Genomic DNA, 26,096 nt, shown 5'->3' on the forward strand with positions numbered 1-26,096 from the left:
ATATACGAGTACTATGTCTGTCTATCAGTCCGTCTATCCGTGCCGTGGCTTCATCATCATCCTATAGTGTGGAATGTCGTTGGATCGTTGGATAAATCTTTTAAAAATATTGCAAGAGTTAGGACTGGCAACCTGCTGAGCATATGAAAGGCGCTGAATTTTAAATCGCCATTTGAATTTGAGTCGGGTGTGGCCACTTCTTTTTTCCCACGACCTTAATTGCACAGATTACTGTAGCACTTACCAAAACACAGCGACCAATAGGGGAGGCAGGACAGCGGATATGATGGACAGGACCCTCCAGTGGGTCCACCCGCCAATGACGAACGTGAACAAGATGCCCACGGTGAGGAACAGCTGGAAGAAGGCCCCCAGGGACCCGCGGATGGACGTCTCGGCTATCTCACCGATGTACATAGGTGCTGCTACGCAGATTCCACCTGGAAGGAGGACGTCATGTCAAAATTAGCTCATGTTTTACTGTCCATCAGTTGTGAGCTTTGAAAATGTAGAGTCTTGTGTTGTTTTCGTCAAACTATCACAGCAACTAACACAAAACTACCTACTATCTGTGTGACACATGTTGTAAATATTTGTGTACACGCAGTTGGAGAATAAATTTCTGTAAATATACCTACAGGGCGCTCATTGCTCTTTAAATTTTTCAATGTACTTTTTCTGAATTTGGTATTATTATACACAATATGAACTGATTGTTTGAAATAAATGATTATTATTATATTATTATGTGATGTTCAATAAAGAGAAGTGTATGGCGTCAAAGACGTTACTAATAATTGAATCAAAACTAACCTAGCCAGGATGAAGGAAACATTGGAGGTAGCTTACCAGTAGCCAACCCAGCGAAGAATCTAGCAGCGATGAGCATGGCCGCCCCATTTGCGAAGATAGTCAGCAGCCAGTTGATGAGGAACGGCAGGGCCAAGCTGAGGATGGTGGGGCGGCGGCCGACGCGCTCTGCTAGCACGCCCACCGGGAGGGCGCTGATGGCTGCTCCGATGGCCAGGATCGAGGAGACTAGGGAACCTGGAAAGAAAAGAAGAAAAAATGTGAAGAAGAAAAAAAAAGGTTGAAGGTAGGTAAAGAAATCAGTGAAATGCTCGTCGAACTTGTGCACGTTTCGCGCATAAAAGTAAGCTAGACGTGTGCACTGAGGTTTCAGAGCTTTTTTTTTTTGTTGAAAATAGTACAATCGAAGTGTTTTGCTTCGTTTTTGCTGACTGATGGATGAAAACTACTACTACTACTACTTTGCAGGTGGTAGGACCTTGCACAAGGTCCGCCCGGATTGCTACCACCATCTTGCTCGCTAATCCTGCCGTGAAGCAGCAGTGCTTGCACTGTTGTGTTTCGGCGTGGAGAGTAAGACAGCCGGTGAAATTACTGGCACTTGAGGTATCCCATCTTAGGCCTCTAGGTTGGCAACGCATCTGCAATACCCCTGGTGTTGCAGATGTTTATGGGCGGTGGTGATCTCTTACCATCAGGAGACCCACTTGCTCGTTTGCCATCCAGTCGAATAAAAAAATAAAATAAAAATAAAACTGGAAAGCTGAATGTTTGTGAAGAATCTTTATGAATTATTATGATATAGACTAGGAATAAGGGTAGGAGTTGCGAAATTTTACACGGTATAAGGAGATCTAGAACGAGGCCCGATAAAGCTCAGGAGTCTCCTTCGTTATCCATAATATCGTTTGTCCTAAACTCAAATGCCATAACACTTTTGACATATCATACTTTTGCCATAATGATCTTGTCCTAATAATCATAAGCCATAATATCACATGTCCTAATACTCTAAATCCCTAATATGTTTTGTAATAATATACTAAGACAAAACTTACGAGTAATAATATTAAAATCCATAATATTGAATATCATAACAGAGCACTTGTTGGCAAAAAGCGACTTGCGAGCCAGAAAAGTAGGTTAAGTTAGAATTGCGACCCCTACAAAAACGAAAAGCAGTCAGAAAAGTATTTTATTTAGAATTATAATATAATGGTCGGGCGTGAACTTCCCAAACCAGTTAAGTACAAAAGTGATTATGTCGACCGATATTAGGACATCTGAGTGTGACTATTAGGACATATGATAATTAGTACTTACGAAATTAGTGCAAATGCATTAGGATATTCAATAGTAGCACAAAAAATATTATGGCATTTACATTATGACAAAAGACGATTCAATCACGCCAAAAACTACAGCGCCATTCATTCCAAATCAATGCCATCAATACCATCAACAGCTTCGACAATACGATACTGTCCCTTTCTATCTTCACTGGAGTAAGAGGCACAGCAGTTTTGTTTACGATAAATGTTGGCTAGTGGATCTTCAGTCATGCTAAACGAGGTGTGTCTATATTTAATATCTTCAGTTCGTCACTTGGCGAGCCTCCAGAACAGTGGGTGTGGTCACATGCGAAAACAATGTGCGGTTCTCAATAACATTTGAGATGTTAACGATCACTTGTGTGGTTTCTAATTCTAGTTGTTTTGCTTTTAGTTTTAATATTGCGATGACGATAACTTTAGAAGAATTTAACAACCAATAGCCAAATCGATCGAATCGGTGTAGTATCGGTACTCAATTGATTTTATAAAATAAAAAGATAAGGAAAAGGAAAGGAGAGGGAAGGGTCTAAGATACGGTAATGCAAATATATCTACTCTAATTGGTAAACAAATAAAATGTCAATTAACAACTAATTAGGGTATATTAATTATGCCAGTGCCTATATTTGCATAAACTGACAAACAGGCATACTTATGTACTTAATATACCTAATTACACCCTACTAAAACGAACGAAAACCTACATATAGGGTAGGTAATTATTAGGTACGTTACAGGTTTATGAACGAAATTTTTTTGATTAAATACTAAGGGCAGGCCTACTTTTAGTTACCTACTTAAATTTTAATGACTTTTTAATGACAAACACCTTTGACTTTTAACTTTTTAATGACAAACATACCCTTAACCTACCTACATACTTTTTTGTTAGTGAGTAAATGTCTTCTTTCGTTCTTTCTGTCTTTCTTTGACTTTTTAATGACAAACACCTATTTAATGTACCTAATGACTGTATTTTTTGCTGGCGTTGCTTGGAAGTTTGACTTTTCCATTGTTTTAAGAGGCAGTAGGACCTAGATATCGTCACTACTTTTAAAAAAAGTCGTAGCTCAAAATAGATAATTTTTCTGAGCAAACTTTATAGACATTACATCAAGGTTCAATTTTGTTCACATATTGATTTTAGATACGAGATTTTTTCGAGGTAGTGACGATATTTTATATTAACTTCAGCTTGATACCTCCACGCGTTCCTGAGACTAACCTAACCAACAAAAAGTTGGAAAACCCCGACTTTTTCACTTTAAAGTTCAATATTTCAAAAACGGCTGATCGATTTTAATAAAACATGTCTAAGAACCATCGCTAGAAAACCTGCTTTCAAATAAAAAAGCGCATTCTAATCGATTCACCCGTTTAAGAGCTACGGTGCCACAGACAAACAGACACACATAGCGGTCAAACTTATAACACCCCTCTTTAGCGTCGGGGGTTAAAAAAGGATTTTTATAGACTGACGTACAACAAAGGATCCTATGGGTTTCGTTAGTTCCTTATAAGGAACAGAACCCTAAAAATTATAACAATTCAGCCATTTCTTAAACTCGCGAAGTCTATAGCCCACAGAACTATAGGTAGTGCCACCAGAGTTGAGGTCACGCACACAAAAAGATGTCATGTAATGACAGCGGGATTTTGACATTCACTCATTCAGTTCATTCATTCACCTAATATGCAATCAGTTCTTCACGCACGAGTAGCTGTATGTGTAATCTAATCATTCACTTCAACTCTCGTCTCGTGGCGCGCCTTGCAATCCAGTAATATTAGGAGATTCACTTCAATGAGAGATAATAAGGTGGAAACTCGTATACAGCTTCATTTTGGTGTCCTAAATGTTGTCTCAAAAGTCTCACAATATCTTGTGTCCGCGTCGTAAGTTATTCAAGGTCAAATGTCCAAAAACAGTTTTTCGCAATTAACTCGATTTCTATGGCTCCAGTGATGTTAATATATCAAAATTGTAGAGCATTACATTTGGAACAAATATTGTATTCAAAATGTTTCGTACGCCCAACCGTTTTTGTGATAGAGTGCAGAGAGCCCGCAGCGCTCAGCCATACCACTGAGTGATGCAAGGTCAACCGTGAATCTCAGTTAATAAAACTTTACATACTCAGTATGGGAGTGACACGTATCAGCATTTACCTGTACTTACTACATTAAGGGGCTGTTTCACCATCCACTGATTGGTGTTAACTGGCGGTTAGGTGTGATGCCGTCTCTATGTTTTGTTTGAATAGACGGAGCGCGGAATAACCGTCGGTTAACGCTAATCAATGGATGGTGAAACAGCCCCTTAATGGAGAGAAGTAGATAGATAGATACATAGATAAAAAACTTTATTCACAAACATGCCATGACAATTGTACGAAAACTATTCAAGTGCATTTAAGACCCAGAGGAAATTGAGTCAACGTCTAACCAAGGTCTAACCCAATAACACTTGAACTGTTGAAAATGGCCAAATTGGATGATAGGTATGTTGACCTGATGTTGGCCGGCGGACGCGGTTATTTCTATTATTATCGCGTGATGTCATAATTAGGTTAACGTACGCTTCCCGTCGGTTCCAATGTTGCGGTCAATATTGCATAGAACCATCGAACATACCTTCTACAGAGCGTATTTCTTGATTTTCTTTAAGTTCGACAGCCGTCTGTTCATTGATTTGATATAAACTACCTATGAACTAAAAGAATTTCCTTGCTCACCCGCGACCTTAAGGTCTAAGGTACGGGGTAAGGTAAGGTAAGGGGTAAGGTAAGGTAGGGTAAGGTAGGTATGGACCTCCGCAAAGTAACGCCAGATTCAATAAATTATAAACTACCTGATAAAGGTAAGGTAAGGTTTGCAGGTGGTAGGACCTTATGCAAGGTCCGCCCGGATTGCTACCACCATCTTGCTCGCTAATCCTGCCGTGAAGCAGCAGTGCTTGCATTGTTGTGTTTCGGCGTGGAGAGTAAGACAGCCGGTGAAATACTGGCACGTGAGGTATCCCATTTTAGGCCTCTAGGTTGGCAACGCGTCTGCAATACCCCTGGTGTTGCAGATGTTTATGGGCGGTGGTGATCCCTTACCATCAGGAGACCCACTTGCTTGTTTTCCATCCAGTCGAATAAAAAAAAATAAAAAAAAAGGTGCATAAAAATGTTGATTCAAAAACTGGAAAACATTATTTTTTTCGATTTGACCAAAAATTTAACTATCGTGTAGGTACCTAGTTTCCATCAATGAAGCTAATGAAATCCAGCAAAACAAGGTGTAGCTATATACATAAATAAAAGCTATAAGAGCGCCTATTGCTTACCTTGGTTGGACAATCTCTATATACTTGTGTTTTCTTTAGCTTACTATGCGTTAATTAATATTCAATAAAGTGGCATTCTATTGTATTGTATAAGTAAAACAACTCACTCTGCGTAGTATCCAGCACAAAATCCGCCGGCTGCAGCAGCGAATTGACCAGTATAGTTTTATTGGTGCCATTCTCCCCCTTGAAGTGTATAAAAGGCAGCAGTTCCTTGACCACCGTGTAGTTCGTTCCGGCAATGGTGACGAATGCGGGGATGTTGGTGGCGTTGGGGCTTGCTGGCTGGAGCTGGGGCAGCGCTGGGGAGGTCCAGGCTAGGATTGTGCCCGCTATCACTGCGCCTATGGCCGCTGGAACAGTTAAAGTGGATTTAGTACTTGCAACCTTTTAAGAGCGTTTACACCTGCTGAGCTGGAAACGTTGCATTATTGTTAGTTTTTCTCGATTATTAAATAAAAATTGAATGTCAATAAAAAATTCAGTATTCAGTATTTATTTATTGCAACACCTTTTACAAAAAAATATAAAAAATTATGCAATATGGCGCGGCAAATTTTAAAATTAATTACATGAATTAACTTATACATAACTGCTATTTTAACCTCATGTATTTTTTAGGAAGAGATTTAAGGAACACTTATAAATTAACTTTATATAATTAAGGTATCTAAATAAACTAATTATACATTTATCTAGAAATAACATAAACTTAGAACTTATGTGGTATCACAGAATGAATAGATAATAGGACAAGTAATACCTAGTGTAATGAGATCATCTTTAATGACAATAATAATAACAGTATAACTATTTTTCTTTATTCTTCTAAATATTCATTTATACTGTAGTAACATTTCTGAGTTAAAAAATCCTTTAGTAGTCGTATAATTTTTTTATCTTTTGTTTCTAATTATTCGTTATAGACTTTTATTTTCTTTAAAAACCGTTAATAAACATAAATTCGTCTTTATGCATGCAGTTCTTTCTATACCATGTATAGCGGCGCAATGGGGGCAATTTTTCAACCGACTTCAAAAAGAAGAAGGTTCTCAATTCGTATGTGTATTTTTTTCTGTAAGTAGGTATATTAGTCATGTTAGTATGGGCTATGTTGCCCGAAATATCATTTTGTATTGTAAACTCTTTACTGTACATAAAACACACGAAATTAACAAATAACAAAATAATAAGATGTACAAAGGCCAACTTATCCCTTAAAGGGATCTCTTTCAGTTAACCTTTGAATTGAACGATAAAATCAACAACACAACACGTCAGATAGTTGCGCAAGCGGCGCTATGTTATGTGCACACGCACGCGACCGCAAGCGTCGAATGACGCGCGGCTATCGCGACGCGACACGCGTCTAAATTTATAAATCCGTTCACCGGCGATCGGATATCGACAGACGCCATACACATCCCGCTCGAGTCTCATAGGCTAACAATTTCACCACAGACTCCAAGTGCCTGCCAGCCAAGTACCAGCAGATGTTCCTGCGCTCCGACTTCTGACCGAAGGGTGTGGTGTCCCAACGTTTTAGGGTAGCGACGAAAACGACTTTCAAAAATCCCTAATTTGTTTTATTTGTGTAGGTATAATTTGAATCGTATTGGTTTTTAGGCAAAATAAAAAAAATACTAATATTTTTTTTTTATTGAAAATTGCTAAAAGTGGCTTCGAAGCGGTAGCGTTTCGTGTGCTCTGCCTACCCCATTTGGGAATACAGGCGTGATGTTTGTGTGTGTGTGGTTTCCTATTACTGAGACTCCGCTGTCTGTCTGCCTGTCCGTCCGTCTGCCACAGGACTCTATATCTCTTGAGTCGTAATAGTTAGACAGTTGAAATTTTCACAGTTTATATATTACTGTGGCCGCTATAACGACAAATAGGTACTTAAAACAGAATAAAATAAATATTTACCTACGTCCAACTGCACATGCCTCTTCTCAGAATTTATCGTGGCGTTGAAGTGGAGTTGAAGAAGAATAAAGTTGAAATCCATGTTATCGTGTACATAGCCATAGTGGCTTAGTGGTTTGACCTATGGCCTCTCAAGCAGAGGATCGTGGGTTCAAACGTGGGGTCTGACCCCTTGTTCCCCGTACATAACCAACTTCCATTACCAGCACTGGGCGAGGACAAATAATTCCTACATAATAATTCCTATTACGGGGAGTTTCCTCGGGTTTTTCGTGCGAAATACAGTAAAGTAAATATACATAGGTAGGGATTGCAATCCGGATAGTTCGAAATCCGAAATAACCGAAAAAATCCGGATTTTTGCTGTCTTTCTAAATTCGGATTTTAACCTAAAAATCCGGTTTTTTCGGATTTCAATTATAGTTGAAATTTAACCAGAATCTATTGAATTTCGTTGGTCGCATTCATTCATTCATGCGTTCGCTTCGCTGCCAGCCGGCCGTCATGTTGCCTGCCACGTGACATAACCTTTTCGGCACCCTCCGCGCCCCGCTGGCTACCTATAGGGATGTGATTTCATATGATGCGCAATAAGAATCGATTTTGTAAAAGATCGATGTTATGGAATGCGATCTGCAATTATTTAACCGATTCACGAAAATCCAATCATAACTCACATTGGTTCGTTTACTTAGAAGACCGGATTAAAAAGTCTAATTAGGTATTGTTATTGTAAATGTTCCTTAATTGAGAATAAATATCTAAGGTTTTGTATGTGCTTATGGCATTGAAGGTTGTGTGTGCTTATGGCATTGAATTTTTGAAATATTTTTTTTACGTAATTCCGGTGGGTAATTTTTTTTTTTACTTTTGGTGAAAATAAACACTCGTTGGGATACTCCTTTGCATTAGGATTTCAATGATACAAGAGGCACTTATTTAAATTCAATAACAAAATAGCTATGCGATATTGAAAAAAAAAAACGCCACTGAAATTACGATATTGACAGCGAAATTACTTCTTTATTAATTACATGTTTTGTTCCTAATATTTAAATGTAGGTTCGATGACAAACATAATATATAGGCATGTTCATTAAGCAGACGCGTTCATACTAGTTATTATCATTCGTCCTTCCACCTCCGCCTCAGGTAGTACGCTCAAAGAAAGCAGGATGATCCATATAGCCAGCATGCCACAAAAAAATATACACGCTAGTATCACGGTAGTAATTGCTCATTAGTAGCATGGTTTTGTGCTAAGTAATAAGCATAATCCGTAAGTACTTTTATATTTCACGAGAGCGACGCGAGCAAGCGAGTGAGTTTAACATGAAACTACCGTTAGATTCAATCATAATGAGCATAATTAGTAATTTCGCTGCCATATCTGTAATTTCGGTGAACAAAAATGCCACCGGAATTACGGCACCGAAGATTACGACAATGAAGTATTTTGACGATTACTGCTAAACTATTATACATGAGTACATTAGCTCTATTCTGAGAAATAAGAACAAAGTCAACTAATAAACAAAAATAGAAACATTGAATTAAAATCATTGTATATCGCACAACGGGAATCCACGGAAATTACATTTAAGATGACCCATACACATCGCGCGACAGACTTGTATTGATAGGCACACAAAATTCGGTAGTTGGAGGTTCACTCTGCGTGATAACTAAAACAGAACTAATGTACTTTCCATAAAAATGCGAACATAGCGATATGATCCTTCACAAATAAGATATTAGCAAGTATTTGCGCAAAGTGATATTGGTAGATCGACGTTCGACAATCACAAAATGGTCAACCTATTTTTAATAAATATGTATTTAGCATGAAAAAAATATTATAGAATGCGTTATTTAATTAGCTTCCTTTAAAATGACTCCTAGACACAAAGTTATGCTCAATTGATTCAGCAAAACCGCAGGCAGACAGGCTTCACAGACTTACTGCAGTTAGTGTTTCCAATCAGAGTATTAGACTGATTAAACGCGTAATATAATAAAAACACAGTTTTATTTTACATTTTCTTAATGTAATTCCATATTTTTTTTTTAAATTGGTAAAATTATGTTAAAATTCGAAAAATCCGGATAATCCGGATTTGTACGTGTCGATATTTATAAAATCCGGATTTGAAAAAAGACCGGATTTTGCAATCCCTATACATAGGTACCTAATAAAATGAAAAACCACATTCAAATCGGTTCACCCTTTCAAAAGCGGTGCCACAGACAGACACACACACACAGAGACAGACACACAGACACACAAAGTGGTCAAACTTATAACACCCTTCTTTTTGCGTCGGGGGTTAAAACATCGAACAAAACACGACCTTTTATATTTTTTGTCAGAATCAGTGCTTTATGCTGTAAAAAGCAACGATTTGTTTTCTTTGCAAAAAATTCGTAAATTCGTGATTTTTCCAACCCCGCTAAGCCTTTAGACAAGTTACCTGCGACCGCAGCTATGTACTGTGTGGTCCGCCTGGTCGCTCCGCTCTTCTCCTGTACGGAGAGCATATGGATCGTGGGCTTGTCCATGATTGGGTCCACACCTCACGGCATCCTGAAACAAACCAACCGTACAGTTAGTAACAGTTGTACTATAACTTATTCTGTGGTAACAGTGTGATACTCAGGGATCGTAAAATGCGAGCAAAATCGATTGAAATGACGTATGACAATATGACAACCCTACCCAGCACTTCAATGGATTTTGCTTAGCATCACCCCCCCCCCTCCCCCACTCCCGAACGTTGGTGCGCTTCATCCTTGTTTGATCGACAAAAGAAAAAAAAATGTGTTCAATCTGATAAAGTAACTGAGGAATACGAACTAAATAGTTTTTTCACTTCTCATGCTCGTAAAGTTGGTATTTATGCTGGATCTAGGCGACATAAAATAACTTTTTATGCTCAAGTGTGTAAAGTAAAATCTTAATTTGTCTAAGACCAATGAATCAGGTGTCAACAGCCATAAACAAAAAAGTTTATTTTTTTTTAATGTAAAACTAAATAAAATCAATGCAAATAAATCAATAAAACTAAAAATGTATAATTATATAGCAATGCATGATAAATAAAATGTGCCTATTAAGTAAACAATAATTGTTTTCACTGTCGCTATTTCATTTGCTCTCAATCGAAGTGAAAAGCAGAGTGGAAAACTCAAGCATTAAACCCATTTTCTCCTCGAAGTGTCTATCAGCGAGGGTGGCTATATGAACGTCTCGGGTAAAATGGCTCGTTTTATGCTCTAGTTGTACAATCTACTATTTTTTACCTAGGAATCTACCCAATACAGGCACGGTGTCTTCATGGACCGTAAATAAAGAGCATGATGATGACATGTTTCGGAATTCCCGTGGAAACTTCTAAAATATACTTACTTATTGGTTAATTCAATAGATCACGCGACTGAAGAGGCAGCTAGGCTAAGTGAAACATATTATTATAACACGGTGTAACCTCATAACTGCTGTTCGTGCAACATGACAATGCGCTGGACAAAAGTTATGTAAATATCCCTTTGAATACGTATAGTTCATTTACTGTCATTTGGTGCAAATGGAAAATCGTCTACTTGAATTGTGTTAGGGTAGGATAACCATTGTTTTCCTTTAATCACTGGGTAAAGACTATTACAGCCTTTACAAATTGACCATTTTGAATTTGGACCAAAATTAATATCATCCAAAGTGAATTTTGTGAAAATTTTATCGAGTTGAAAAATATTTACAACCAAATTTATTTTTGTTCCAAATTAATTAAAATAGAATATTTTCCATTATAAATTAGGAGCAATATTAAATAAGCATAAATGAATGTTGCTTGGATCAAGTCAAAGGCCCAAAACAAATGATGTCGGGTGGAAAATATTTACAATTCGTCATATTTCTGAGTGTACGTAAATACAAGTGGTCGTTTTTTTTCGGCATACATCAAATTTGTCATTTTTACCATGGGACAAGATTCCATTTTCGACGATATTCAGGTTGGACAATTTTCCTTGTTTATGTATTTCAAATTATATTTTTTCTGCTTTGACGTATAATTTCGAGTTGTCCATTTTCCATTTGCACCAAATGACAGTAAATCGTTTAGTTGTTTCATTGTTCCTAAAGACATTGTACTTGTAGGATGAAAGACCTTATTGTCTTACACCACTTCTTTCTGTCACACGGTGTGGGAACATCATTATCAGACGAAAGACGTCCACTGCTCAACAAAGGAAACCTCCTTAAAGCGCCACAATGAAGAACAACTCGCCACTTAAATCCACCGGTTAAGCTGCGGCTCCACTGAGGCGGAGACGAGCGGAGCGGAGAGGAGTCGTGTAGGGCTCGACCAATCCCTACACGTCTGATGATAATGAGACGGAGACGAGATGTGGATTCAACTAATATATGTAAATTGAAACTAAAAGAGTGGCTAATGAACATGCCTTATGAGGAAACTGAAAACCTGCTTATGATAGTTGTATAGCTTAATTTTTACTTGTATATTTGCGAAACACGATGAAATAAATTGTTACTATCATTTATAAATTGAAAATACAAACTGAAATATAGATGCACAGAAAAACCAGAAAAATAAGACCAGCACTGGGAATCGAACCCAGGTCCTCGGCATTCCGTGCCACGTGATATACCGCTACACCACTGCTGGACAACGGTACAGACACGAATTTCCCCTATGCACCACAATCTCAGCTTGTTTGTTTCTTATTTAGCCACTTAAGCAGTGACGCTAGCGACATCTATACCGTAGCCCTCATCGAGAAACATTCGGCATTCCATTGGAACTAACCGCTCACCCGGATAAGAGATATCGTTATTAAGCAATCAAATTAATATTGAAAATCTTATCAATCAATCTTAGCCCACATTTTTATTTGCCTAAGATACAGGCTACTTCAGTATCCTAGTTTAGGCATTTAAGTTATTTATGAATTAGCATGATATCGTATTATGTTTAGGTACTCAGTGTCCTAGTTAGATGTACACATTTGTATTATATTGAGTCAAAAGTGTACCTAGTATATCGGTTTATTGTTTACTAAAACCTAGACGTAATTTCAGCGCTTACTAACTTTTTTATGTGTAAACAAATATTTCATTTTTAATAAACAATTTCAATTTCAATATGATTGGTGGATCCCTACACGTCTCCTCTTCGCTCCGCTCGTCTCCGCCTCAGTGGAGCCGCAGCCTTACCCGCAACTCTCACGATGTCGTTACTCCTAGTGGGAGGCCTGCCAACGCTTCGTCTTCCGGTTCGTGGTCGCCACTTCAAATACTTTTCTTCCCTATCTGTTCTTCGAGCAACTGGCATATTCTTCGAGCTGCCGGTGATTTTAAAAGTTCTTTGGCGAATTTCCGTATTTCAGATTCTATATTATTTCACTTGCAATGGACGTTTATAAACGTAAGTTGTTTACGTCTTGCTAGTCGAATTTGATCTATTGTCAGTGATTCAATCACCTTGAAATTTGATTGGATAATAATGTTGTTTGGATAACAATGAGATACAATACCGTCATAAAAAAGTTTGTAGATACTTGATGAAAATTCAATTTTTAGCAAATAGTACTAATTTGGCTTCTTATAATGAAATTACTAGGTAAATAATTAATTGTTAGGTTTCAGCAGGGCTACTACGAAACTCGAAGTTCGTATCGTGTCACGGGACCGCACGACACGAACTTCGAGATTCGAGTTTCGTAGTAGCCCTGTGCCTTTAGTGTAAATTTTCGGTTACAAAATACGTCTCGATCGCGTTCGCGTAAAATCTCAATTTACAAACAGAACATCGCAAACATTCCGCTAGAGGCGCTGTTCGTGTTTTTAATTGAGATTTTAACGCGAACGCGATCGAGACGTATTTTGTAACCGAAAACTTACGCTAAGGGCACTGCAGTCTGTTTGTTCGAAAGGGCCATACCGCCGAGGCGTTCCCATGTATAAAATTCTTGATTTTATTTAGCGCTTATGATAGTTATCAATTTGAAGTCCCTTAAATTATCTTTTTCAAGACAAACATTGTTAGGAAAATTTTGTTTCTATCTTTACGGTTGTCCCGTTAATAACTATTTTTCTGAAGTAGGTAAAAAAACACAACACGTAACAATATTGTGATGTTTTAAAAAAAAGTTATTTGCTCACACGTTTTAAAACTGTGATCAACTTATCATTCTAAGAACTAATGTTATAAACGCAGTACATTTGACTATCAAAAACAATAGAGTAAATCTGACAAGTATCGATCCTCGAGAGTGATAATGATAATGATATGATAAGACTTGTCACTCCAACTTGTAGGAAGCTAAGTGCGACCTTGTCCAACCTCGTGTGAGATTGAAGAACGACATTGAAAGACCTAAATATACAGTGCTCATGGTTATAACGGTATTGTGGGCTATACAGCCAACTTATATTTTAGTCTCGTAGCTATTTTTGTATTTGATTTCACTTTGATTTGTTTTGTGTGACTTTCCGTAATTGCACTCTCCTGTGGCCCGGCGGAAGACCAGTGCTGGTTTTCAACCAGCGATATGCTGAGCCGGGACCTTTTTATAGCGGCAACATTTCCTATTGTTATTTTTACTTATTATGTGTCATTGCTGTTATAAATAAATTATTTTCTTTCTTTCTTTCTTTCTTTCTTTATAGATGTTTGGGGAGAACCTAAACTTAGCTTAACCATGACGTAAGAACTGCAAGTCTCTATCAGTCTTTAGGATCCGAATAAGAAAGGACTTTCTCCCATTTGTTTAATGGATGAAACATGTTGTTTACCCCCGACGCAATAAGAGGGGTGTTATAAGTTTGACCGCTATGTGTGTCTGTGTGTCTGTCTGTGGCACCATAGCTCTTAAACGGATGGACCGATTTGAATGCGGTTTTTTTATTTGAAAGCAAGCTTTTATATTAGACTAGCCGTTACCCGCGACTCTACGTCCTCGTAGAATTTGTTATCGCTTTCCCACGGGCACTATGCAATTTTCCATCCCCGGAACTCAAACTATCTGTATACTGAATTTCATCAAAATCGGTTCTGTGGTTAAGACGTGATGAAGTAACAAACAAAAAAATAAACAAACAGACTTACAAACTTTCGTATCCCACTAATATTATAAATGCGAAAGTTTGTAAGTCTGTTTGTTTATTTTTTTGTTTGTTACTTCATCACGTCTAAACCGCTAAACTGATTTAGATGAAATTCGGCGGCTGATGGAGTAACAAACAAACAAACAGACATACAAACTTTCGCATTTATAATATTAGTAGGATTAGTGGGATGGGATATATTTATTTAGTGTGCGTTTTACTTATAAAGCTTATTTAAATACGTATTCTTCTAAAAAAAAAACAAGATTGAACAAAAAGATAGCTCCGAGCCAGCTCTGTTGCCCAGTTCATTGAAAAAAAAAGTTGCTTGTAATATAACTTGAGTGACTACAACACTAAGGCCTACCTACTAGTAGCTCAATGTTAGGTGATGTCTTACAAAATCAGTTTTGCAATCCGATAAACTCGGCTTTAGAATAATTTTGGTTCCTAATTTTGGCTAAACGTCAAGTCAAACTATCCTTTTTTAGGGTTCCGTAGCCAAAATGGCAAAAACGGAACTCTTTTAGTTTCGCCATGTCTGTCTGTCTGTCTGTCTGTCCGTCCACGGCTTTGCTCAGGGACTATCAGTGCTAGAAAGCTGTATTTTTTTACGAATATATATGTAAACTATGCCGACAAAATGGTACAAAAAAAAATCAAAAACGATTTTTTAGAGTACCTCCCATAGACGTAAAGTGGGGGTGATTTTTTTTTCTCGTCGAACCTTGTATTGTGGGGTATTGTTGGATAGGTCTTTTATAACCATTTGGGGGTTGCTAAAACGATTTTTCGATTCAGTGCTTTGTTTGCAAAATATTCAACTTTAAAGTGCAAATTTTCATTAAAATCGAGCGTCTCCCCCCCTCTAAAATCTAAACCGGTGGGTGGAAAAATTTGAAATAATTCAGGATGGTAGTAAGTATATCAAACTTACAAGGAAAACTATGACGGTAACGGTTAAGTTTTCTTGAGAATTATTAGTAGTTTATTATGTATCGTATGATTGTGTATCTAAGTAATATATCAGTATTTTTGAATTTATTAATTGGGTATCGTCTGTAATGATAATGATAGATAATTACATATTTAATATTATACTCATTTAGATCGGTCGGTATGAGAAATTCTAACACTATAAGATAAGAAAAGATCAGTTTGAGTAATATATAATCTAAGGGTAAATTAAATTTACTTTACATTATGATTTAACGATACTTTTTAATTAACGTTAATTTTATGAATAGCCTGATAACGTTACCATTTTTATACCGGTAAAAAGTTGTATAAGTAACGTAAATCGTTTAACGTTAATTACGATTTAACGTTAAATCTGTTTGACAGCGATAACGGTACCAACTTTTTAACGGTATTTGAAGCCCTGGTACAAAATACGAAATCCTTAGAGAAGTGTTACTCATTTTTTTCTTAATGGCTACGTAACCCTATTTCGGGCATGTCTGACACGCTCTTGGCCGGTATTTTTCAATGTTGTTGTTTTGCCGATCTACTCTATGCTTTGATATTTTACATTTGTAGCTTATTTTAAAGTATCATTTATTATATTAATCTTATTGCACAGTCCATCCACATGAAGTGGCAACAGTAGTAAGTAGGGATCAACCTGTCAACTGCGGCTTGGCAGCTTTAGATAACTAATCCGATATTATCGGAACACCACGAGTGTTAAATCTGCGTGTATAATAATATATGTTACTAGCTTTATTGTTTAACTTTTGTTGGAGCCGTAAATAAACCATTTTCCTTTCTATCTTTCTTGTGATACGGTCACATTTTGTAGGCCGTCACTGGGAGCATTTGATTTATTTAAGGTTAAGTACTTATAATAATAAGAAAGAAATAAATAATGAAAACCCAAAGACCCAAGAGCTGGCGCGCATTTATCCCAGCGGATCGCACATCATGGGAACCCTGCCACAGGCAGATCTTTTAGACATGGTGCTCCTTTTATAATTTTTATTTTTATAGTAACATCTAATAACCTTTTTATAGTAACCATTAAACGAGCAATTCTGGTAAACGGCAATTCAATTCTTCAAGCAATTCTTGTTATCGTCTTGGAAACGGTTCAACGATTTCGATGAAATTTGGTATGTGGGGGTTTTCAGGGTTGACAAATCGATGTAGCTTGGTCTTATCTTCGGGAAAACGCTAATTATCCACTGGATGTTTTAAATCACTCGGAAAAAGCGAGAAATATCTTCAAGACACGATTCCCGTTTACATACCTAAAAATGTGTACGGAACCCTCGGTGCGCGAGTCCGACTCGTACTTGCCCGGTTTTCGTACATTTCTGTCTTTCTTTCATTGAAACAAAAGTGCCGAATGAATTCATTAATTCCACTTCGAATGAACGAAAAATGAACATTAGATTAGATTAGATTAGATTATTTATTCATTCAGTATAAAATTACATCATAGTTTGTACATGTCAAAGTTACGAGAATTTATACTGAAATTGTCAAGAATAATACACAAAAGATTAAATTGGAAAACAATTGAATGTCACAAAATGTTAAAATTGAATAAAAGATAAAATAAGACTGGTTTTTGGAGTCTTTTTGTTTTTTTTATTTCAACTCCAAATTTTGTTACTTTTACGGTCATCCCGTAAAACCCATATCGAAAATGAACAGTCTGAACACAGAGAGAACGTTCACTATTCAAAGACGCACGACTTCATTCGACGCCATATTGAAAGGAACTACGGATGAATGTTCTTTTTTACGTCATTCCAGCTATCCATATATGTAGCATACAATTTTTACGGGATATGGAGCGGGTTTAGTGTAATTTCTTTCATAGCCTTTTATTTAAAGTGCGGCTGGATATATACAACTAATATAACCACCAACAACTGTATATAACATTTGGTTTGGTATAATGATATAATTGTCCCACCCATAAGCCTCGGCTAGAGAGGCCAAGGATTAGGAGTCAAACCTATAGGTTTGTTGCATTGGTAATGCTAATAAATAGTACATTGTGTCTTAAGGGCGGTAAACAAGGAATTACGAACGAGAGTCTATTAGAAGCCCGAAGTCTAGACTGAGGGCTTTAATGAGTCGATGTTCGTAATTCTAGTACAGCCCGTGCGACATACAATGTTTTTCATCACAAGTTCATCACATTTGCGAGTAAAATTGTATATTTGTAAAAGAAAAACTAATATTTTGTCAAAAATTGCCGGTACCGCTGATTACGCTCTTGGCAGCAGCGCTCTGCAGCATGTGCATGGCTTGCGTGTGCAGCGCGCGCACGGAGCAGCAGCACGCCATGCAGTAACAAACTCATTTACCGACCTTGGGCTTAATGGCATGAAAATTAGTACGGGGAATGACTCATTTACCGACCACGGGTTTCATGACAAGCACATTAAGGTCGAGGGTTTTATATGGGGGGTTGCAACCAAGGTAGCCTGCATGTTACGACACTGTTTACGAGCAAGTGTGATGAAAAATAAATTAAACCACAAGGACGGCTTTCTGCTTTTCATTGTCGTCTGAATAAAATTTCCTTTGCATATGGCAATGACCTCATTGTAAAACCTACTGACAGATAACTATAGTTTTAGTTTTAACATGTTTAAATTTAGGACGATCAGTCATGGGTTATTTACGCTTAGAGTAAAGATAAACCAGAAAGATAAACCGCTCGATTAAGTGAGAATACACTTTATGTAAGTAACATCAAGGACTTTATACCTACCTGCATTTTATGCGAGTTTTTTTAGACTGGTCTAGCGTTTGACCGATAATAGGGGGTCGTTGACCTTTGACATGTGTTTAAGCAAATTGTGGAACAGCGTATAGGGTTACTAATTGGTTGTTAATAAATGATCCGCGATAGAGCGGTCTCGAACTGTCCGATTCGAATCCGTGAAAATAATGGTCCAGAGCAGTCGCAGAAGTATTTTGTATGGTTGTTTACGCACTACATCTGATTTCACCACACAAATGTGTACAAATGTTTTGCTCTCCACTCTATATAACCACTCTACCACTGACTGATCTCTACCACTCAAAGGTTGACTGGCAGAGATCCCTGCAGGGATAAGTCCGCCTTTGTACTTAACACTTTACTTTTTTTATGTAACCTTTTTGTTTTTCCTTTTTGTACAATAAAGAGTATGAACGAACAAACAAATAGTTCTACGACTACTCCGGTTCTTGATTTCACGGGATCGGATGGTTGTTTTCCACCGGCGAGGCAAGACGAGACGAGACGAGGCGAGAATATAAATTTGTATGGCGGCGCCCGCGGCGGCCCGCGGCAGCTCGCGGCGGGCGCGCGAGAATGCACACAAATATCAATTCTCGTCTCGCCTCGTCTCGCCTCGCCGGTGGAAAAGCACCGTAAGACCAAGCTAGATTGATATGTCATCCCCGAAAACCCCTACATACTAAATTTCATCGAAATCGTTGGAGCCGTTTCCGAAATTCAAATTATGTATGTATATATATAGTTTTAATCAAAAGTGCACCCAAACTACATTTGCATCCCAAATTTCAAGTCGATGCCATTTTAACCGTTGAAGAGTCCGTCCTGCCGAGATGATCCTGGCCGGACTACCAGGACGTCACTACCAGATTATTGTATTGTCACGGACTTTACATAAGGATGCCAAATTTCACGTCAATCCGACTACTGGAAGTTGGTGGAATTTAAATTACAAGATTTGATTACAGACAGACAGACAGAGACACAACTGGACAGGTGAAACTAATAAGCTTATAAAAAGTAAAAAAAAAAACAAATGTATTACATAGCAAAGGTCAGAATGCGGGAAGCTCTGCCGTTAGCTCTAAAATATATTAGAATGTGAATCAGTTAAGCAACGGATCCTGTATAGAACTGCTGAATTTCGAAAACTTTTTAAAATTGTTTCTCTGTATGTTATGTAATGTTGCAGAGCATTTTGCATATATCCAATTTGTTGTCATATCAATGCCAAAAAACCTACCCTATACACAAACCTTATTTTTCTGACAGGTAACATTATCGCGAGCTTGTGATGTGTACGATTCCGTAAATCACAAAAAACACTTCTTTGTATGATAATTGATCTCGCAGTGTTGTAAAATTGCGTCATTTAGCATAAAACTGAATAAATTTTCTTTATCATGCGTCATTATTGTTTCTCTTAAGAAAAAAAACGACAAGTAAGGCTGTGCATACGCATACAGCGCTGCATGACGGTGCTAAGGGTCAGTTAGCGAGGATTTGTTGAGAAAATATGTGTTCAAATGTTTTTCTAAATGGTTTTTTTGCATCTGATAACACAACTTTTCAAGAATATTTTACAATATAAATAAATGCAATTATTAACCAATTTCAAATATCACAATAAATCTGAAAAATCTAAAAGTGAGACTTTTACTAAGGTAATTTTTCTATATTTGGTAGATGACTTTTTCCTTATGTTTGTCGTACTAGGTACTTTCGAGACATCCTGTATAAACTACTACAACATTATCGTCAATCAACTGACGCATTAGCGTACGATCTTTTAATTTTAGTTTCAAACTAACTACAGAGAGCGTAATTAACTACATAATATTATATTCTATGCCTTTAGCTTTATATCAGGATTATTACTATTATTAGATACGAAGTTAGAATTTTGCACATCGTAGTAAGGTTAAGGTCCTCACTGAAAATCAGCGCCACGGCTTGCCGTGGCATTATGCTGAGTGGGGACCTGTTTAGCGTCATGTATGTCTTTATTTGTTCTATGTTTGTTCCTATGTTTGTTTTTATGGCGTTAAATAAATGTATTTTCTTTCTTTCTTTCTTTCTTTCTTTTAGTAGGCACAGGCCATTGCAGTCACTACAATCCGTTTGTCACTTTTAACACCTACAAAACAGACCCTCTGACAATTGACACAAATCATCTCTCAACAATTAGTATACTTACACCAACGATTCTATTCTGGATTGAACCCATGCATTATAGCCTGTAGATCCCATCATAGATCATTCGTACCCGCTAACCCTCGAAACACGACGTCATTATTCGCTAATGAGAGCTAAATGCCGATAATTGATCGAGGCCATGCGTCGGAGAGTGGATCATAGAGATCTCATCTCTATATACAGTAGAACCTACTGAATCATTGTGAAGGTGGAACCTTTGTACTACCAATGCCATGTTGACATTCCATAATTTTGTCAAGGAAATCATAGTGAAATTGATTAATAAAAGGTTCCACCCTGGTATAGTGCAGGAAATATGAATTGACCATCTGTAAGCTCCACTAAGTATATAAATATAACAAGTTACCAATGTTAGTTAAGCTATCTTAGGTTAGTTCTTTTTTATGTATGTAAACTCATAATTGTACAAGGTTAGTTAACATTGTTTTTAAATAAATTGTTTTCTTGATATTAAAAAAAAAAAACATTAACTTTAAAAAAAAGTTACCAATTCATATTTCCTTAACTTTACATCAATCAGTTTTTTCGACTTTACTGTATGGTGATTCCGGTTGCGAGGATCAAAAATCGTACTAACTTTGTGTGTATTGACTCTGGATTAAATGTATTAGCTATGCAGATAACTGAATCTTGGGAATAATAAGTGAGCTACTTTTTAACCGACTTCAAAAAAGGAGGAGGTTCTATGTTCCAATGTTTGTATTTTTTTTATGTATGTTCACCGATTACTCAGCCAATTGTGGACCGATTTTCAAAATTATTTTTTAATCGAAAGGGTATTCTTCTGAGGTGGTCCCATTGTCACCAAGTCAAGATCTGATGGTGGAATCCTAAGGAAATTGAGGGCAAACCTCAAATTTTATGGGCACACCTATGGCGATTTTGGCATTTTTAGCATTAAGATGAGCATTTACATTCAGAAAGTAACATTTGGTAACCTGGAGTTGATGAAAAAGACCGTGATGACCAATGGAACTCATCAAAGCTAAGTAATGCTCGCTCGTCTATAAACGATCATGATTAATATACCTAGATAAGCGACTAAGAAGAAGCTTTAAGTTAATGATTCTTTCGAACTGATCTGATGCTGAAGCCAGAAGGTAGGCAACGGAACTCTGTTATAAAACAAAGCAACTAAGTTGTGTTTGGGCTTAATTGAGTCTTTGTGAGATGTACTTTGGCTACGAATCACCAAAAAGTGAGAAATAAAGATTTTTTTTTTACAAAAAAGTAAAACCGACTCCAAAAAAATAACAAAAAATGGAACCGACTACAAAACCCTTGAAAATATTTTTCTAGGTACGTACTAGCTCGAAGTCGGTGACTCAGCATGACCCAGCAGGAGGGATTGAAACCCATAGTATGTAAAAGAGGTAGACTATTGTACCACTCCTGCTGGCTCATGCTGAGGCACCGACTTCGAGCTAGTACGTACCTAGAAAAATATTTTCAAGGGTTTTGTAGTCGGTTTCATTTTTGTTATTTTTTTGGAGTCGATTTACATTTTTGTAAATAATTTCTTTATTTCTCACTTTTTTTTCGATATTCCCACGCGATCGAAATGTATCTAATAAAATGACAAAATCTGTAACGTATTTCATTACTACAATACAAACCGCAATTTATACTAATCGAACTGAATCATCGTGTAACATTGTAATTGCAAATTTGAATAACTATGTTTATATAACAAACCTCAGTTTAACAAATTAATTGATATAAGGTGCTTTGGGTAATTCCACGTGGATTTTTGATGAGTTGACATGACGTTTGTAATTTCGTTAATTACTCCGAGTTGGTACATTATATTTAAAGTCTTAGGATATTTCTGTCGTTTCCACTAATCGATCTTATATACTATATAAAAAAGTTTCTAAAATATGATCGATTTATGGAAATATTGGTATTCAAAAACTAGTTACTTATTTTTTTGCACAGGGGCTATTTCGGAATATAGCGGGGTTATTCTGCGTGTTATTGAAAGGTGGACTTTATTATAATTTGGCTCAAGGTACATATTTCTTTTTAGGCTGAAATTACCCCATTCATTTTTATTTTTTATTTCGTTAGTAATATCCACAGTTACAGATTTTTCAACATCTGTATTCCGAAATAACCCCACAAACGCAATGTGGTTCTCAAAATTTGCCGCAAAGGAATATTAAATCTACATATATTATAGAACAAAGATGGATTAGTTACACCATTTATAACTCTTGAACAGCTGGACAGATTATTATGATCTTTGATGTGTGGATTGTAGATTTTGTCTCCGCCCGAATAGCAGAATAGGGAGAGGAGCGAAGCCGCGGGAATATACTAGTAAGTATATAAAACAATTAGAAATGCCATGTCACTTTAATATTTTGAACTAGATTTTACCCGCGGCTACGCTCGCGTGAATCATAAACATTCAATGAAGCAAGCAATCAAGCAAGCATGCTAGCAAGCATTTAAGCAATCATTTAAGCTAGCTTGCAAGCAAGTATGCAAGCAAGCAAGCATGCAAGCAAACATTTAAGCAAGCTTGCAAGTGAGCATGTTTCGCTCGCGTGAACCATAATCATTTCAAAGAAGCAAGTATGCAAGCAACTAAATAAAGTTCATGCTACATCGTTTTGATAGCCGAAGTATCAGGTACGCTACCCTGTTCGACACACTGGAGATCTCTTTAATGTTGTTAGAGAGGGATCTATTAACAAGGAACCCTACGCCACCCTGTGATGTTTGATCATCCTCGCGGAAGTACAGAAGGTGGCCCGAGTCTAAGATGATGGTGCCCTCTCTATGTATTTCACTTAACTCCTGAATATGCCACCCTTATGTTCTCCAGCTCCACTTCCAACTGCGCTAGAAGAGTCCTAAAAGTCCGTCCGTTCTAGGTAGCCAGGGTCAGTTTACTTAGGTAGCCTTGGATCGACCGGGATTCTTAGCATCCTCTGCCCTACCGTTACCATGAACGCTACTATGGCAAGGAATAGCGGGGCGACCGGGAACTGGGGGCCATCTCTTTGCCGTGCGCTTAATTCTGGTAGGGGTTTGCCCATAATCCCCACACTGGGCATGCGAGTTGGCGATCGTAGGGCACAGTTTATTGCACCGCCGATGCTGCAGCCCATCCGGGGCCCGGGGACTTAACTGTGCCGATTTTGGCTGCGCTATGCCGCAATCAGCCAGCTGCCAGAGCCCAGTCTGTCAGACGGCAGGTGCACCACGGGCAGGTAAGGTTGGCTTGGGGTCCATAGATGGAGGTTGGCACCACAAATAAAAAAATGTAAATCTTGAAAAGTTGAAAGTTTGAATACCTCAGACAATTACCATACTAAAGTAAGCTGGGGTTATTTCGGGAATCACTTCACTGGAATAACCCCTAAAGGGGTAATTCGGGAAAAAAATTTAAACTATAGCTAGGCCTTTTAGACTGACACAGTCATTCGCAAAAAACGATTATTTGTCATAACATTAATAGTTCAATCTTGTAACTTATCAGGTTTTAGAGTTAGCGGTGTTGGGGTTATTTCGTATTTAACTTTTTGGCACGAAAATGCACTCGACCCAAAAAAATATATATTGCACGTCCAACCGATGTCAGCGCCTCGCATCATCTGGAGAGACGCGAGGAGCGGTAAATGGGGCGTCCATTTAAGTGCTGCCAGTGGTTAAACATCAACACGTTTAGGAGAAATTTTAAATAAATGGAATAACCCCGTTTACGGAATTACCCTAAAGCACCTTAACGAATATTTACTTGTTCCCTTCCGATTTGTTATATCGAGGTTGTACTGTATAATTAATATCGCAGATAATCCTTATCCCAGATTATTATATAGTTTCCAGACTAGTTTCGAATTTTTCGCAGACAAAGTCACAAGCAACAGCTCTAGCTAGTTTATTATCAAAACAAATTGAAAATAAAAACCTGCCAAGTGCGAGTCGGACTTGCGCTCGAAGGGTTCCGTGTCATTCTCTATACAACATTAGACATAAGCAAAAAAAACACGTTTGTTGTGTTGTTATAGAGGCAACAGAATTACATAATCTGTGAAAATTTAAACTGTCTAGCTATCACGGTTCATGAGATACAACCTGGTGACCTTCTGGTGATAGACGGACAGACAGATGGACGGACGGACGGACAGCGGAGTCTTAGTAATAGGATCCCGTTTTTACCCTTTGGGTACGGAACCCTAAAAATGACCGTGCATTCTGTTAATTGTGTTCTTACTTAAAATCACAATCTTAAAATAGATTGATCAATACCTCTCCATTTGTGATCAAGGAGGACAGAAATAGGATAACTAACCGTGCGCAAGCGCAGGTATTTATATGCGCATAATCATCAGTTTTTCCCGATTGTGGAGGTGAGTGACGTAGTTTAGGTTTTATATATAGGCTATCACACAGGAAAGGTTAAAGGAAGGAAAATGCATGATTTTTTGGCCATTTCCAAGAACTGTCAAGATTAGGGAAGGTATTGGCTCTGTGCACGACATCAGCGCCACCTAGCGTCCGTAACTTTTTTGGCTCTGATGCTCTGACGTTTTGAAATTTCATCGCGACATTGTGACAAAACTCAAACCTATAACGTATTTATAATACAAAATTACTGTGATATCGTGATTTGGGTGGACAAAAGGTAGCGAATTCATTTTTGGTCATTAAAATTAAATTATAAGGTACTTAAAAAATTTAAGTATTCAAAAAGTGTGTTTTATTTTCGTTATGTCAGGGTTTGTTTACTATCGAACATTATTTAGTGTAAATAACAGTGAATCGACGTTGCTTGAATCCCATTGCTTACAAAATTGCTTTCTTGGGGTTGGATATGAAGCTATTAATATAATTTTAGGTACATTTTACAAATAATGATTCAACCGCATCATAGCTGGACTTCGATAGCTGGAGGAGCCCAAACTTGGTATGTTTTGAAAATGTTTTTTATTTTAATATAAAACAAGTGACTGAATAAAAGTGATATATTTTTAGAATCGGTTTAGTAAGCCCTTTCTCACGCGATAGGTTTCAGAACAAAAAAAACCCATACAAAATAAATATTTTCGTGCTACGGGTCAAATTGATTCGTATGGCCTGCAGATCAATCATTCCGATTTTCATGCTTTTAACACCATTTGCAGCTTTTTTTGGCGTACCGCTAGCACTAGTAAACTAAAAATGAAAACGACTGACTGAATCTTCCTTGTCCAGTTTGCTACAAAATGTCCACCAATTTGTGTAGCATCGTGATTGTCACGAAGCTTCGAGCAAGTGTCGTTCTCAATAAACTTACTGCTGTCAATGTTAATAATCAATTCGACAGTCACCGCTTGTTACAGTTTATTTTTACACGTGCTTTAACCCGCGGCCTCGCCCGTGAACCCCGTCCCGCCCCGCCGCACCCATCCAAACCCACGTGCGTCGTCGTCGTGCCGTGAGGCAGTTGGGTTATAATTTAATAAAAAAATAATTAAAAATTACAAAAACTAAGGGACCTCATGCCCTATACATCCCTGTATTTTTTTTGTATTTTTTTTTCTTTGCTTTCATACTTTAATTTATGAGTATTTTATTGGTAATTATTTTACTTTATTTTGTAAAAAAGACTTTCTGCCA

At 37.4% G+C, this 26,096-nt stretch overlaps 1 protein-coding gene across 1 annotated transcript in view; it reads right to left on the reverse strand.

Annotated features, from left to right (window-relative positions):
- LOC141442117 (facilitated trehalose transporter Tret1-like) overlaps window positions 1-26,096 on the reverse strand; it is a 32,617-nt gene that overhangs the window by 3,740 nt on the left and 2,781 nt on the right. Inside the window, exons 2-5 of the mRNA XM_074107025.1 lie at window positions 9,873-9,985; window positions 5,583-5,828; window positions 850-1,047; window positions 245-440 (exon numbers count right to left, since the gene is read on the reverse strand). Coding sequence (XP_073963126.1) covers window positions 245-440; window positions 850-1,047; window positions 5,583-5,828; window positions 9,873-9,960 — 728 coding nt within the window. The 5' untranslated portion in view covers window positions 9,961-9,985. The remainder of the gene's footprint in view (window positions 1-244; window positions 441-849; window positions 1,048-5,582; window positions 5,829-9,872; window positions 9,986-26,096) is intronic.

The sequence above is a fragment of the Choristoneura fumiferana genome, chromosome 25, assembly GCF_025370935.1.
Source record: "Choristoneura fumiferana chromosome 25, NRCan_CFum_1, whole genome shotgun sequence".
In the NCBI taxonomy this organism is placed as follows: Eukaryota; Metazoa; Arthropoda; class Insecta; order Lepidoptera; family Tortricidae; genus Choristoneura; species Choristoneura fumiferana.